General features: G+C 45.3%; 1 protein-coding gene across 1 annotated transcript in view; it reads left to right on the plus strand.

Annotated features, from left to right (window-relative positions):
* Window positions 1–16648, plus strand: part of LOC124776227 (glutamate receptor ionotropic, kainate 2-like) — a 276490-nt gene extending 259842 nt beyond the window's left edge. The window contains exon 17 of the mRNA XM_047251084.1: window positions 16320–16648. Within this exon, the coding sequence (XP_047107040.1) occupies window positions 16320–16472 (153 nt within the window). The 3' untranslated portion in view covers window positions 16473–16648. The remainder of the gene's footprint in view (window positions 1–16319) is intronic.
* Window positions 16649–18135: the final 1487 nt, after the last annotated feature.

The raw sequence follows: 18135 nt of genomic DNA on the forward strand, positions 1-18135 counted from the left end.
TAAGCAGACCATCAATGAAAATCTTAACAAACACATTTTTAATCAAGTTTTTACGAATTACCTTACGTCTGAGCTATACTTTCCATATATTTTACTAGACTTGTTGAGAAAAGTTAATATGTTGAATGCTGTAACTCTCTCGCTGCCGCCCCCTCCCCCCCCCCCCAACCTCCAGGAAAATTCTGCCTGCAGATTATGGGGTGGGGCTAATTTACATGTTGAAACGTGGTGGGGGATAACATCTCCCCACTGCAAGAACAATGCTAGTTTTAGTAACATGGAAAGTGGCCTACTTCAGACAGCTTAAGTGTCTTTCTGGAAAAAATTCAGTTTTTGGCCATTTACGTTCTGTTCTAGTTTCATCATATTAACCCTTTTCCCACTATTTAACTTAGCACAAGTAACCTACTCAGATTTCTGGCATTTTAGCTTTATGTATTTTCTCACCAAAATTTGGTTTCTCCATCAATTTACATAGCGCAATTAGGCTGTTTTTTCCGTCTTACATTCTTCTGTTGTAAAGTTGGTAACGCTCCGTGAACGGAAGGGATGGTTGAATCTAGCAACAATACATTGTCTTTGAACTGACACTAAACAACTACTCATGTTATTGATCCTTCTTATACACTTTGAAAGGATGTTCCAAAATATTTGTCCACTGTGTGTGACACGGTGTAGATACATTATTATTAAGCCACAGAACATAAACTCTAACGACCGAACAGGCCTTGGAAGGCCCAACGGTACCGACCGGCCGCCGTGTCCTCCTCAACCACAGGCGTCACCGGGTGCGGATATGGAGGGGCATGTGGTCAGCACACCGCTCTCCCAGCCGAATGTCAGTTTACGAGACCGGAGCCGCTACTTCTCAGTCAAGTAGCTCCTCAGTTTGCCTCACAAGGGCTGAGTGCACACCGCTCGCCAACAACGCTCGGCAGACCAAGTGCTAGCCCAGCCCGACAGCGCTTAACTTCGGTGATCTGATGGAAACCGGTGTTACCACTGCGACAGAGCATAAAAGAGGAAGAAATTAAATTTTTCTTAATTTCATAGTAGCGTAGCCACAGGTGACACCAGACAGAGGCGGTGACATAGTTATGCAGCAGAAAGAAACTATCAACACTGTAACCCAGTTATGTAAACAAGCGCATGTTGCTACATCAGCACCAAATGGCCAGGCACAAGTTACACATTCAGCAAAATGTCAACTGGGAGAGAGAGAGAGAGACAGACAGAAATTTATTGGTTTGCTCTTGTTATATGAAGAAACAAAAGAACAACCTTTACCTCTGATACAGTGGCACCTTTCAGAGACTTGACAGTGCAGCTGAGAGCTTGTACAAGTTGTTGAGCAAACATATCGGAATGAGGACCACTGATCAACATTAAAGGACCGCTGACCACTATTAAAGAAGCGGGTCACATTCTGCGATTACAGAGTCTAACATCATTATCTCCAGCCAATCTCAGTAAATACCGCAGTTCTTGAACTCTGAGTTCAATTGGTCATTAGGATTGATAGCATTCAAACCGAAGCACTCGATTATTACAGAGTAGTGACGTCCATGTATTAGATATTCCAGCACTTCTCGTGAACACGCTGCTTGCTGTTCCCGAGATGCTTCCATGTAAGTTTGAATTGGCTACAACCTATCATACAGCTGATGGGGAGACTGAGGGTCTTTCAACACCAGTGATTATCCAACACCAGTGCTTAAAGCACTAACATCACCGTCACTGCTGGGTGAGAAAGTCATCTCGGCCTCTGTTCCTGATCATTGCTGCAAGCACTTCCAGGTGCCAGGGCTTACACATTCAGTGGAGTCAGGGTCAGTCGACTCCACGACTTCAGATGGTGCAGTACCTCCCAATGGGTCATCATAATTTTCTGGAAAGGGACTCAGGACGCTCTAATACAGTTTGGGGTACGTGTTCATCCTACGGATTAACATGCAGACTGCCAGACGGTAGCCCACAAGATTGACCAAACTGCTGGTGTAGCTGCCTTGGTGATGACCGGTCAGCTGACACAGGAGTCAGTGGAATTCCACCGTGTCACTGGCATGAGGCGTCAGCCAAGGCTGACCATACAACGAGAGATTGCAGATCCAAATGAATAAATGATAACGTGCTAATCATGTTTTATTAGCGCTGAAAGACTCTACATGTTCCACAACACCATACTGACAATTTACAGGTGTCTCCTCTTGGCACCCCTGCAGTATTCAATCATTGCACAGTGTGTTTGCAGTTCTCATATCACACTGTGAGGATTTTTGATGGGATGCAGCAGGTATGATTTTGAATAGGAAACTTACAGAAATAAATACGTTTTAACAACGTATTCCATTTTGTCAAGAGTAATTCTTGCAGTTGAATTGTGTTTAGAAACAGGCTAAATATTTTTACCCAGTAGCAACAGTTGTCAGAAATTCATATAATAGGCTGGACTTGTCTCTATTGTAACATAACTCGTAGGAAGTCCTTTGGTTCTGAGTGCCACGAAAAAACGATTGGAGTGTACCGAATTCTATTGCCTACGGCGACCCATCAGGTTGGAGGAGGACTCAGACCACTGGACCGCTCCACCAATGAGGTGGAAAAATACAACATTCCTTTTTGTCTTTGTGAGCTACTTCTATTGCCATTGCCTCAGAACTTCGTGGCATCACCCGAAATCACGCTCGCAGCCAAAGCCTCTAATCACATACAGTATGGCGAAGGTATAAGGACTCGATCAGGTGGTGCTAACTGGTGAAGATGTTGTGCAAGTGAAATTAATTCACACACAACGAATATGATTAGATAATTTCTACCTTGCACAGGTAATGTGGATTTCTTTTGCTACTTGTACGAGAGGGGTTCGTGTCTTTTAAGCGGCGGGCCAGTGTCGCCGAGCGGTTTTAGCCGCTTCAGTCTGGAACCGCGCGACCGCTACGGTCGCAGGTTCGAATCCTGCCTCGGGCATGGATGTGTGTGATGTCCTTAGGTTAGTTAGGTTTAAGTAGTTCTAAGTTCTAGGGGACTGATGACCTCAGATGTTAAGTCCCATAATGCTCAGAGTCATTTGAACCATTTTCTTGCAAGCAACAAGGTAACTGCTCCGTAAGACATTGCGCAACACAATAATAAAATACAAATACGAGAAGTTTGTTACAGCGTTTAGTAAAGAGTACATCGCTGGACTACCAGAACCATGTTCAGTGCTTTTATGTTAGCACCAAGTTGTGGGCAATGGCTGCCCTAAACTTGAATCAAACATTACGAAGGGGTGCGCATCCACACATACAGATTGTATAGGAACAATACAAGGGCGTGCTGGAAAGTAACGCCTCCTAAATTTTTATGTGAAAACTCTTAAAGCTTTTTAAATAAAACAAACTTTATTACCATTCTACGTCTTTATTCTTTATCTCTGCATATTTATTTCCCAACATAATCACCCTCGCGATGAACATCAGAAATTTAAAAGGTAGAAGGCCTTATCTTAAAACAGTTCTTTAATTAGGCTGAAGGTCCAAACAATCTTACGCCTTCAAGGCAAAACAACCTTAATTTAAAAATCGGCTAAAAGCCATACAAATACAAACAGCAAGAACGAATAAGAAAAGGCAGTGCACGCAATGGCGCTCAGAAGTTTCCAAGGGTCCATCTGGAATTCAAACACTGACGCTCGTTTAGGTGAGACAGGCAGTCGGCCCAACCATTCCCATTCCGACGACAACCCAACTGACAGACAGTCAGCGGACCCACCGACAAGATACTTCCACTCCACCCAACCAGCACACAACAGGGAGTTCAATGGAACAACGTAGAAGGTATTGGCGCCCACAACCAATTATACATTGAGCTGTCAAACTACACACCGTGCTGGACAGCGACAATACGATGAGTAAAATACACAGCCTGGATTTAGTCAACAGCCAGGGCAGGTAACCAGAACGTCAACTGCCACAAGGCAGAAGATTCCGCTGGTGCAGTTCAATTCAAAATCACCAAATACAGTTAAACTCCACTGGAGCATGGCTAAAATTTGCCAACTTGAAAAGCACGCGTTGCTCACGTAAATGTCTCCACAGTCAACAACAAAATCCAAACAACACAATGCGAACAGTCGTGACTTGCTGGTAGATTAAGTCAACACTCAACTTTCGTGTCCAGGATCGGTGAGCCACAGGCCTCGTAGCTATGGGAACAGCACCACACACTCCGACCGCGCATGGACACCACCAGCGGCCTCGGCCAAACTACGCGCCACGGAGATTTCCTCGCTGCTCCAAGCCAGCCGACCAACTGCCCGCACTCAGCACAGCCGGAAGCTATAAGCACCAGGCCAAAGATAGTGTAAGGTGCGAATATCGATACACACTCACTGAGAGAGAGGATAACGGCATAATCGCGATACATGCGGGAAACTAAACACAGAATAACAACCAAGGTTTAATCCAACGCATAACATGAGCCAGCCATGGCTCACTTCCCTCCAAAATTCAAACTTCCCAGCAATTTCTAGGACGAGGCGGCGGTCGGATGACTTAGGTTAGTGGAGGCAGCCCAAGTGTCCTTTCTTTGCAACCATTTTCTTAGGTTAGTAGAGACTGCCAATTGATCTATTTTCCCACCAAAATTCAAACTCCCCACCAGTTCCTAGGAAGAGGTGGAGGTCGTGTGACTTAGGTGGTCCAAATGACCTATCTTCCCGCGATTTTCTTAGGTTAGTAGGGATACCCCAATTGACCTATTTCACTGCCAAAATTTAAACTTGGCACCAGCACATAGGACGAGGTGGCGGTCAGATGATTTAGGTTAGTGGAGATAGCCCAAGTGACCTATCTTCCCGCCATTTTCTTAGGTTAGTAGAAATAACTGTGGTGTAATGCATTATCCTGTTGGAATTTGAACTTCTCGCCATTTTTCTTGGGGAGGGGAGGGGAGTTAGGTTAGTGGAGGTAGCCCAATTGACCTATCTTCCCGCTAAAATTCAAAATTCCCGCCAAAATCCGCCATCTTGGATGACGTCACGGCCACCATATTGGATGACGTCATCGCCGCCATCTTGGATGACTGTACTTTGGTGTAGAGCCCCCTTGCCCTAATATTGCGAATGACATCGGCAAGTGGCTTATCATCTATAAAAATCGTAAACCACGTGTAACTCATCGTCAAATGCTGACCACTTGCGTTGGGCAGCCCTGACTTTCTTCAAGGAGAACCAGAGTGGCTGGGTTGTATCACCGACGTACTGCTGACTGACAGCACCAATAGAAAGGTCCCTCACTTTAGCTGTGACTGGGTGCGCTAGCGTGATAGCTTTCTAAAGTGTAACCTTTAGAATACAATCATTTCATCTGACCACTGGACCCTACATAGCCCACAGGTGTTTCTTGTAGCCAAAGCGTCTGTGAGATATGCCTGAATAGAGCAGGACAAATATGTGCAGTAGAAGTTTATCATGCCAAGAAAATGACACAAATCACAGTAAGTCGTGGGTAGGACGATATCACTGATGAATTCGGCGTGATCAGAAGTCGGGCGGATGACGTCAGCGTTGACTGTGTGACCGAGAAAGCTTACACTTGCACGGCTTCATTGGAATTTGTTGTGGTTGATTTCCATGCCGTTGTCGCTTAGGGCAGCCCGAACCTGGACCAGGTGGTGTTCATGTTCCTTGACAGAGGGGAGAACATGAGGATATCGTCGAAGATGGCATAGCAACGACAGATTGAACAAGGGAGAGTCGACAGGCCTTTGCCATGTCTGAGCAGCGCTTTTTAGGCTGTAACGCATACATTAGAACTCAAATAGGCCGAATGGTATAATGATTGTCGATTTAGTGATGTCATCTTTGAACATAGGGATCTAGCACTCAAGAGTACTGAACGCTTTTACCCCATTAAGCAGTTGGGTGAAGTCCTGAATGTGGGGAATAGCATAGTTGTGAGCATATAGTTTCTAATAGTCACGACACAACCGTAACGAACTGTCTTTCTTAGGCAAAGTTGAATGGGTGAAGAGCAGTTATTGTCTGAGGGGCGTACAGTACCCACATTTAGGTGCGAGGCTGCGAGCCTTGGGGCACACACGTGGGCCTTCTGTTGTTGCTATACTGTGGCAGGTGCCATTAGTGATGACGTTTAATTGTAGATCTCGTGCACACGAAAAATTAACACAGGTTTCCTAGCATGGGACGTGAGCACAATCATACGATACACTGGGGAACTGAATGTCACTAACTTCAAAGGTGCTGATGTTGAGGCCCCAGTGGGGGCGTGTCGGCTGCAGGAGTTTTGTCTGTAGCGTGCGTCGCCCGCAAGCCGGAGAGACGGCAGAGAGTGAATAGAGCAGGCGACATTTTGTAGAGCACTCGTAGAGGGTGAGCAGAAGTGTTCCACTATTTTGAGAAGGGGCGAGGGCAGAAGGACCGAAAGAAAACAGAGTAGCATGGCACAGTAAGGATACGTCTTTAGATCCGGGAATAGGCCGAAATGCTTGAGGAAATCGACCGAAGGGCTGGTTCGTCGACGCCAGCTACGTGAAATGTCCAAGTAAACTCAATTCCCTGCGTAAGCTGGACCTGAAGTTCGGCTGCACCACGAACATCGATTTGTAGGCGGCACATAAAGAGAGTTTCGCCTGAAGGTTTACATGGACACTGTAGGTTTCTAGTACTAAATTCGGTGGAGGTAAACACAAAACGTAACACATTATTTATTTGTCTCACAAAAACGCTAAAAACGAGCATGATCGTATCAACACTCCCCAGCAAAAAACCGGGCTAAAGGCAAAGATCTTCGTTTCTATAGTGGAAGCTGTTCAGTTCACTGTCGATAGTCATCACAACCCCATATAGTTATGCCTTGTGCGCTAGGAGCGCTACTACCACATTACGTGACGAGGCGGCCCATGAGCTTAAAGTGGCGCCAAGGCGGTCAATAATATTGTGCAATAATACTGTGGTTTTGAATGTTGAACGAAAAAGACGCTTTCGTATACAGGGTGTTCATTTTAACTGAAGAACTGAAATACCTCGAAAACTACACGTTGGAACAAAAAAAAAGTTATAATTCCAATTTGTTTGTCTCGGAGGGGTACATGTTCAAATGTTCAAATGTGTGTGAAATCTTATGGGACTTAACTGCTAAGGTCATCAGTCTCGAAGCTGACACACTACTTAACCTAAATTATCCTAAGGACAAACACACACACACACAGCCATGCCCGAGGGAGGACTCGAACCTCCGCCGGGACCAGCCTCACAGTCCATAACTGCAGCGCCGGCTGGTGCGGCCAAGCGGTTCTAGGCGCTTCAGTCTGGAACCGCGCGACCCCTACGGTCGCAGGTTCGAATACTGCCTCGGGCATGGATGTGAGTGATGTCCTTAGGTTAGTTAGGTTTAAGTAGTTCTAAGTTCTATGGGGCTGATGATCTCAGATGTTAAGTCCCATAGTGCTCAGAGCCATTTGAACCATGACTGCAGCGCCCTAGACCGCTCGGCTAATCCCGCGCGGCTCGGAGGGGGACATCCAATGATACCACACTCGACCCCCGTACCCCACACCGTGCATGGATAGCGATGGGCAACTTTTTTCTATTTCGTATTACGTTTCTACGGCAAAATCTACATATCTCTTTACTGGAGCATTTTCTCCATTTCGCGACAGATGGCTCTGTAAACGGAGGAGTAGAAATGGGTAATATATGTTCACAGGACAGAAGCACAGGCGTTTCTGATGCGGTTGACCAAGTCTTCTAGTCTGCTGGCACTTTCTAGTACACCCTGTCTTTTAAATATCCCCACGGAGAAAAATCCGGCGACATCAAATCCGGCGAACTAGCAGGCCAATTAATAGGGCTACCTGTACCGATCCACTGACTAGTGTAAACACGGTCTAATATCTCCCGTGCTTCAGTTGCATAATGCGCTGGGCAACTGTCATGCTGAAAGTACACAAACTGTTGAATGCCCAGGGCAACATTTTGTAGTAGTACTGGTAGTTCCTGTTCCAAAGACGTTCGACATTTGCATCCATTCAACGTGCCGTCGATAAAATGCGGACCAGTGAGTTTGTTCCCTATTAGTCCACACCATATGTTAACCGACCCGGGACGTTGACGGTCAGCTTGCCACAGCCAGTATGGATTGTCTACACTCCAGTAATGCATGTTATACCGTCAACGCTATCATGATTTGTGGAAGTTGACTCGTCGGAAAATAGTACCTCGGAAGGAGCTTGGGGGTCGATTGCACTTGTTGACATGCCGAGTCACAAAACACCACCCGGCTACTGAAATCGGCGCTATGACGTTCTTGATGCAGTGACATGTAGTATGGGTAGGACCTATAACGATGCAGTATTGTGGCAATACTACCTACAGGTACACAGGAACCCGGTGCAACTGCTTGGGTTATGGTGCAATGCCGCTAGTTGGGCTACTTCATTAGCTTAATCTCTAACACTTTTGCTTAGTTTCCTTATGCCTGTCTGTACGCTGCCATCAGACATGGAGGCATTTGCAACCTTGTAAGAGAACGAACGAGAGCGAGCTTTCTCTGGAAAACGCTCAGCAAAGAAGACAACAGCAGCCTCAACATTTCTCCTATTTTCTCCGTAAATCAGGATCATTTCAGTTTTTTGCGCTGGCAAATTCATCGTCCACTTGCATGTCTATTCTCCAAATCATAGGTAGGTGTGCACGCAATAAACACATTGCAAGTACAGTAATGTTTAGAGCCGCTATCTGTTCTACATTTGCATGGTACGGGAGCTCCAGTCGCACTGTATTGCCTCTTATGATACGTCGCAGTTTGCTACACGGCCACGGTGACGCGTTCGGTGTGTCGGAGGAATACAACGTTGCGAATGGGGTTTCCAATTAGAAGTTTTGGAATATTGACCTGTCCTACCCTTTTAGCATGGAGGTGAGTTCCCACGTGCCACTGGATATTCAAAGGCCATTGAGCAGCATGTCGTAAATTACGATTGTTTACCCCTTTCTGTTCCTCCGATTATACCGCCATCTGTGGCGAAACGAAGAAAATGCTTCAGACAAAACGTATGTAGATTTTTCCGTAGAATCGTAATCTGCAATAAAAAATGGGGATTCCCATTGAATGTTTCAACGTTACCCCCCCCCCCCCCCCACACACACACACACAATTACCCAATCACAGGATTGGGCAGCTGGTCGAGTGTGGTATCGGTGGATGTCCCCCTCCGAGACAAACATATTGAGATTATAACTTTATTTAATCTGACGTGTTGTTTTTGAGATATTTTAATGTCCTCAGTTAAAACTAATAATCTGTACATCGTACATGTTTGTTTGTTAATGGTGCAATAGTTGATACGTTACTGGAAATAGTTATCACTATACATTTGAGTCCCCATACAGACGCACTTCCCAGCCAGTCGAAGCTACTCAACACCATTTTTCACCAAATTATTGATAACTCGTTACTATTGTGTTACTATAACATGTTACATAAAATAGCAGCACACAGCTTAAAGTACTATTGTGAATCGGAGAAGTAATTTATTTTTCAGAATACGGGAGCATGAAAAATTGCTTGGCCCCGCATCGAGATGGCTTTGACAGGAACAAAATTTTGTTTTAGGGTTTTCGAAAGTAGCAGTATTTCCTTCAAATAGACGAACTGAAATAATGAAACATCACGCAATTCTTCGGCCTGTAAGATCTATTGTCAATGGAAGCTCATCCAAGATTGTTGAATGGCTATAAGAATTTAAGCAGTTAAGCAATGGGTGACTATTCAAATCTGCCTTACTTCTCTTGCAAGTTATCCACGAGAACACAATCCCAAAACTGTAAAACTAATTTAACAAAGAACTTGATTATAAACAGCAATTTTAGTTTTCTTACCAGGAAAAACTACACTCCTGGAAATGGAAAAAAGAACACATTGACACCGGTGTGTCAGACCCACCATACTTGCTCCGGACACTGCGAGAGGGCTGTACAAGCAATGATCACACGCACGGCACAGCGGACACACCAGGAACCGCGGTGTTGGCCGTAGAATGGCGCTAGCTGCGCAGCATTTGTGCACCGCCGCCGTCAGTGTCAGCCAGTTTGCCGTGGCATACGGAGCTCCATCGCAGTCTTTAACACTGGTAGCATGCTGCGACAGCGTGGACGTGAACCGTATGTGTAGTTGACGGACTTTGAGCGAGGGCGTATAGTGGGCATGCGGGAGGCCGGGTGGACGTACCGCCGAATTGCTCAACACGTGGGGCGTGAGGTCTCCACAGTACATCGATGTTGTCGTCAGTGGTCGGCGGAAGGTGCACGTGCCCGTCGACCTGGGACCGGACCGCAGCGACGCACGGATGCACGCCAAGACCGTAGGATCCTACGCAGTGCCGTAGGGGACCGCACCACCACTTCCCAGCAAATTAGGGACACTGTTGCTCCTGGGGTATCGGCGAGGACCATTCGGAACCGTCTCCATGACGCTGGGCTACGGTCCCGCACACCGTTAGGCCGTCTTCCGCTCACGCCCCAACATCGTGCAGCCCGCCTCCAGTGGTGTCGCGACAGGCGTGAATGGAGGGACGAATAGAGACGTGTCGTCTTCAGCGATGAGAGTCGCTTCTGCCTTGGTGCCAATGATGGTCGTATGCGTGTTTGGCGCCGTGCAGGTGAGCGCCACAATCAGGACTGCATACGACCGAGGCACACAGGGCCAACACCCGGCATCATGGTGTGGGGAGCGATCTCCTACACTGGCCGTACACCACTGGTGATCGTCGAGGGGACACTGAATAGTGCACGGTACATCCAAACCGTCATCGAACCCATCGTTCTACCATTCCTAGACCGGCAAGGGAACTTGCTGTTCCAACAGGACAATGCACGTCCGCATGTATCCCGTGCCACCCAACGTGCTCTAGAAGGTGTAAGTCAACTACCCTGGCCAGCAAGATCTCCGGATCTGTCCCCCATTGAGCATGTTTGGGACTGGATGAAGCGTCGTCTCACGCGGTCTGCAGGTCCAGCACGAACGCTGGTCCAACTGAGGCGCCAGGTGGAAATGGCATGGCAAGCCGTTCCACAGGACTACATCCAGCACCTCTACGATCGTCTCCATGGGAGAATAGCAGCCTGCATTGCTGCGAAAGGTGGATATACACTGTACTAGTGCCGACATTGTGCATGCTCTGTTGCCTGTGTCTATGTGCCTGTGGTTCTGTCAGTGTGATCATGTGATGTATCTGACCCCAGGAATGTGTCAATAAAGTTTCCCCTTCCTGGGACAATGAATTCACGGTGTTCTTATTTCAATTTCCAGGAGTGTATAAATACGACACAAAAGAATTAATAACATTTAGCTGCTAGTGGGCGTTGCTTCATGTCAATGAGGAAAGTTGAAAATTTGTGCCAGGCTGGCACTAAGCAGGTGCTCTGATAAGTTTTTTATCGCCTTTTCTTTGGTACTGTTCGTTGTATATGTTCGGTGCGGACGTCCCTTGACGCTCGTTCAAATTCATCGTCGATCCATTAACACAGTTTTTTAATTTTTTTTATTTTTAATTACAGAGGGCAGCTAACCCTGAGCTACCATGCCGGCAACCAGTAAGCCCTCTAAACACAGTAGTCACGGCAACTGCACGGACTAACCTAGCACGCCTCCCGTCAAACTCAAATTGTCAACTTAACCACACTTCCGATGTAGTGAACAGGCACCACACCTGTAATACATAAACACCTGGGTGAATAAAAATGAATACATGTGAATTCGTGTTCCAGTGTGACTCTGGAACACTTGAACAAATTCCTGTGCCACAGTATTATAATCCTACCTTCTCCTGAACCCTCCAACTTTAATGTATAAATGCGTTTGTACAGGAAGCAGAATAATTTCTCAGAACTTGGGAAAATTTCCTTAAGACTCCACAATGTTTTTGTTGTGGACTTCAGTTCTGAGACTGGTTTGATGCAGCTCTCCATGCTGCTCTATCCTGTGCAAGCTTCTTCATCTCTCAATACCTACTGCAACCTACATCCTTCTGAATCTGCTTAGTGTATTCATCTCTTGATCTCCCTCTACGATTTTTACCCTCCACACTGCCCTCCAATACTAAACTGGTGATCCCTTGATGCCTCAGAACATGTCCTACCAACCGATCCCTTCTTCTATTCAAGGTGTGCCACAAACTCCTCTTCTCCCCAATATATTCAATACCTCCTCATTAGTTATGTGATCTACCCATCTAATCTTCAGCATTCTTCTGTAGCACCACATTTCGAAAGCTTCTATTCTCTTCTTCTCCAAACTATTTATCGTCCATGTTTCACTTCCATACATGGCTACACTGCATACAAATACTTTCAGAAACGACTTCCTGACACCTAAATCTATACTCGATGTTAACAAAATTTTCTTCTTTAGAAACGCTTTTATATCCTCTCTACTTCGACCATTATCAGTTATTTTGCTCCCCAAATAGCAAAACTCCTTTACTACTTTAAGTGTTTCATTTCCTAATCTAATTCCCTCAGCATCAACCGATTTAATTCGACTACATTCCATTGTCCTCCTTTTGCTTTTGTTGATGTTCATCTTATATCCTCCTTTCAAGGCACTGTCCATTCCGTTCAGCTGCTCTTCCAGGTCCTTTGCTGTCTCTGACAGAATTACAATGTCATCGGCGAACCTCAAGGTTTTATTTCATCTCCATGGATTTTAATACCTACTCCGAATTTTTCTTTTGTTTCCTTTACTGCTCGCTCAATACACAGATTGAATAACATCGGGGAGAGGCTGCAACCCTGTCTCACTCCCTTCCCAATCACTGCTTCGCTTGCATGTTCCTCGACTCTTATAACTGCCATCTGGTTTCTGTACAAATTGTAAATAGCCTTTCGCTCCCTGCATTTTACCCCTGCCACCTTCAGAATTTGAAAGAGAGTATTCCAGTCAACATTGTCAAAAGCTTTCTCTAAGTCTACAAATGCTAGAAACGTAGGTTTGCCTTTTCTTAATCTAGCTTCTAAGATAAGTCGTAGGGTCAGTATTGACTCACGTGTTCCAATATTTGTACGGAATCCAAACTGATCTTCAGCTTCTACCAGTTTTTCCATTCGTCTGTAAAGAATTCGTGTTAGTATTTTGCAGCCGTGGCTTATTAAACTGATAGTTCGGTAATTTTCACATCTGTCAACGCCTGCTTTCTTTGGGATTGGAATTATTATATTCTTCTTGAAGTCTGAGGGTATTTCGCCTGTCTCATACATCTTGCTCACCAGATGGTAGAGTTTTGTCAGGACTGGCTCTCCCATAGCTAATTTTATTTGACTAAGCGTCATCTCAGGACTGTCACTGGTCAGTCTACAGAACTTGAAAACTAAATATTAGTCACCACCTTAAAACGCCGCACAAGTCACTCCAGAGACCTTCAGACAGCGTAGAATTAGTACCAGGCACTGACGTCACCCAGTCGGTTATACGGAATCCGCACAGTAAGATGAACGTGGAGACTGGACAGAAAGGTATTATCGTGTCTCGTCATACTCATGAGTACACCGAGAATAATAAACTTGCCCGATTTCTTGGTGTATCAACGCGGACTGTAAAATGTGTACAAGGAATGGAGTGTTATTCGCAGTAATGTATCTCGGCGAGAGAACAGTGGTCATAAAAGGGACCGGAGACAAGTATCCCACCTGGTTAATGAGAATCCATTTCGGACATGACATCTCAACCAGTTTCCGAGCAAACATTGTGAACGGAACTAAATGCAGTGGACATATGGAGTCGGTTACCATGCAAAAGGCCATTGCTCACGGTGGCACATAAGGCTACGTGTCTTCAAACGGCTCACAACACTGAAATGGGACCGTCACTAACTGGAGGTGTGTAGTCTGCTCTGACGAGTCACAGTTTAGTCTCTTTTCATATGACACAAAATGTCGAGAGCACAGACGGCCGTAAAATCGCAGTTTCAGGGGAGTTAGTCCAGGCCAGAGGTGGTTCTGTGACGTTTTGCAGGTGTTTTTCGTACCATTTCTTGGCCCAACTCATTCAAGTTACTCTGAACATAAATCTCATTCTATTTCAACACTCTCCGTGAACAAGTGCTGCATTTTCTTTTACATCTGCATGATGAAAATTGAGTGACACATGCGAATCAGCATGGCAGCAGTCTGATAGCTATACAGGATCTACTGTATATCATCAATTATTGGCGTTAGCTGGAGACTGCATACCTAAAGAAAGTTGTCGATTCTCTTCCTCACGGATATAAATGGCTCTGAGCACTATGGGACTTAACATCTATGGTCATCAGCCCCCTAGAACTTAGAACTACTTAAAGCTAACTAACCTAAGGACATCACACAACACCCAGTCCTCACGGATATAAAGCCCTTATGAAGGCTGTGTGGCGTTATACGAAGCTAACGTGATGTACCTTTGCAGTGATTTTTTTTACTGCAGAATTGTTAATCCAACGGTAATATTAGTAATTACTAATTACTTTTATATGTCATCCCTGGTCACCCTTCTCCAGTCCTTAAAGAATTTAGGAGTGCCTTATCCTTACAGTAGCCTTTCTTAAGTTAGCAAGTCCTTTGTGTACATATTGCTCCAAGCATTACATAGTAATTTTTACATACCCTTTGTTCCCATCACCAATTTTTCTGTTATGTGTGACAGAGATGTCTAATCACCATAAAATATTTTGCTGGAACAAAATCACAGACCCACGTACCTCCATAAACTGGCCTATAAAAGAGGCAGGCATGATGTCCAAGATTGTAACCATATTCGTTGAAAGCTGACCAAAACCTAATGCAAAAGCAAAATTCCCAACAGTCTTTGAACGGTTTTAAAACAAATTCGTCAATCTCGTGTGCCAATTTGTTACTATAGATGGAAGCCAGTTACCCCGCGCTGAATTAGTGAAGCCTAGTTCATCAGACTAAAAGATTATGGGCTGTGTTACTGATTACTTTACAAAGGGCAAAATGTAACTGACGAATAGTATGAAAGTTTGATGGACCCACTAGACGGAAAAATAGTGTAGAAGAGGTAGGGACTGAAAAGAAAAGCATTTCGGTATCATGAAAACACATCTACCAACAAAACTGCTTTGGCCATATCGTACCCCAAGGGATCTGAAGAACGAATTGTTGGAAAATATACATTGTTCAACGGCTCGTTTCTCTCTGCATTCCACCTGTTCCCATGTTAACAGAAATCTGTGGTTTGAAAAGGGGCGTGTAACGGCAGATTAAGAAAGGTACACCTGTGAACTTCCAGAATTGCACTCCACGGTTTTAATGTACAGGGTGATCAAAAAGTCAGTATAAATCTGAAAACTTAATAAACCACGGAATAATGTAGATAGAGAGGTAAAAATTGACACACATGCTTAGAATGACATGGGGTTTTATAAGAACCAAAAAAAAGTTCACAAAATGTCCGACAGATAGCGCTGGACAGCAAAACTGCTACCGTGACGGGTGAGAGAAACGCCGATATGTTACAGAATCGCATCATTCCCAGCCTGGCTGATAAACACGTGCTGGAACGTACGATGTTTATGCAGGATGGCGCTCCACCCCATATTGCTAGACGCGTGAAAGATCTCTGGCGCGCGTCGTTTGGTGATGATCGTGAGCTCAGCAGCCACTTTCGTCATGCTTGGCCTCCCAGGTCCCCAGGCCTCAGTCCGTGCTATTATTGGCTTTGGGGTTACCTGAAGTCGCAAGTGTATCGTGATCGACCGACTCCTCAAGGGATGCTGAAAGACAACATCCGACGCCAATGCCTCACCATAACTCCGGACATGCTTTACAGTTCTGTTCACAACATTGTTCCTCGACTACAGCTATTGTTGAGGAATGATGGTGGACATATTGAGCATTTCCTATAAAGAACATCATCTTTGCTTTGTCTTACTTTGTTATGCTAATTATTGCTATTCTGATCAGATGAAGCGCCATCTGCCGGACATTGTTTGAACGTTTGAATTTTTTTGGTTCCAATAAATCCCCATGTCATTCCAAGCATGTGTGTCAATTTGTACCTCTCTATCTACATTATTCCGTGATTTATTCAGTTTTCAAATTTATAATGACTTTTTGATCACCCGGCACTCAATTGAAAAAAAGAAAACATTAGGAAAAGAACATTAACTTAAAACGAAACTGCACTGATAGAAAGGTGTTCCATTGGCAGGACGAGATCCACCTTGCTCAGGAATCCACACTGCTTCATCTTGCCGTGTGTTAAATGTGAACAACAGTGATTATCACATGCTTACCTCTCTGACTTCTCATTTATTACTTCCAGATAACACCTTGGGAAGCACTGACGTCTGAGCTGAAGTTCGTGGTGCAATGCAGCAACGACGAGAAGCCCGTCCGCAAGCCGCCGGACCCCGAGGGAGACAAGGACGAGGAAGCCTCACACCTTCACTACGGCAGGCTGTCTGCAGACAAGTAACCAGCTCTCGAGTTGCAGCAACCCCTTACAGAAGCATGCTGTGCATGCAGCTGGACTGATTACGCTGATATAGTGTTGTGTCTTCAGGTTCTACCTTTACCTACAGACTTTCACAATAATTGTATCTTGTGGCGTATGTGAGATACTGAAAAATAAATCTATTGTTGGTGTTTCAACTTTATCATCTTACTTTGACTTTGCGTCTACGTGTTTGTGTTTGTGTGTGCCTTACAAAAAGAATACCTTTTTGTCATTATAAATCTGCATGCAATTTCACGCTGAGAACACGAATTACTCAGATCCTGAAATTCCGCGTGAGATACTCTACTGGTCAAAAGCTTTCGATCACCTGTCACAGCTATGGATTTCTACTTAAAATAAGGTTTTAGTTTTGAATATTCCACCACATTCCTTTTCAATGATAGAATGAGTGTAAACATGTGAAAGCCAAGCGACGGTTATGTGTTCGGTAGTTCGCATAGAGGGGCACTGATGAGCATCCACAACAATACTGACGTGCCTTTACCTGAGATGGTTCCGCTCGAATATGCCTCTTTCCACCAGCTGCCTGTGTAGCAATCAGTTTGCGTTACTTTACACCACACTCTGTGCATCTAGCAGTGCTATTCTACACTACTGGCATTAAAATTGCTACACCAAGAAGAAATGCAGATGATAAACGGTATTCATTGGACAGATATATTATACTAGAACTGACATGTGATTACATTTTCACGCAATTTGGGTGCATAGATCCTGGGAAATCAGTACCCAGAACAACCACCTCTGGCCGTCATTACGGCCTTGATACGCCTGGGCATTGAGTCAAACAGAGCTTGGATGGCGTGTACAGGTACAACTGCCTATGCAGCTTCAACACGATACCACAGTTCATCAAGAGTAGTGAGTGACTGGCGTATCGTGACGAGCCAGTTGCTCGGCCACCATTGACCAGACATTATCAATTGGTGGGAGATCTGGAGAATGTGCTGGCCAGGACCTGCAACATGCGGTCGTGCATTATCCTGCTGAAATGTAAGGTTTAGCAGGGATCGAACGAAGACACGGATCGTAACACATCTGAAATGTAACATCCACTATTCAAAGTGGCATCAATGCAAAAAAGAGATGACCGAGACGTGTAACCAATGGCACCCCATACCATACACGCTTCCAATGTCCGTTCACCACGATGTCGCCAAACACGGATGCGACCATCATGGTGCTGTAAACAGAACCTGGATTCATCCGAAAAAATTACGTTTTGCCATTCGTGTACCCAGGTTCGTCGTTGAGTACACCATCGCAGGCGCTCCTGTCTGTGATGCAGCGTCAAGGGTAACCGCAGCCATGGTCTCCGAGCTGATAGTCCATGCTGCTGCAAACGTCGTCGAACTGTTCGTGCAGATGGTTGTTGTCTTGCAAACGTCCCCATCTGTTGACTCAGGGATCGACACGTGGCTGCACGATCCGTTACAGCCATGCGGATAAGATGCCTGTCATCTCGACTGCTAGTGATAAGAGGCCGTTGGGATCCAGCACGGCGTTCCGTATTACCCTCCTGAACCCATCGATTCCATATTCTGCTAACAGTTATTGGATCTCTATCAACGCGAGCAGCAATGTCGCGATACGATAAACCGCAATCGCGAAAGGCTACAAT

Source organism: Schistocerca piceifrons, chromosome 2 (genome assembly GCF_021461385.2).
Source record: "Schistocerca piceifrons isolate TAMUIC-IGC-003096 chromosome 2, iqSchPice1.1, whole genome shotgun sequence".
NCBI classification, from domain to species: Eukaryota; Metazoa; Arthropoda; class Insecta; order Orthoptera; family Acrididae; genus Schistocerca; species Schistocerca piceifrons.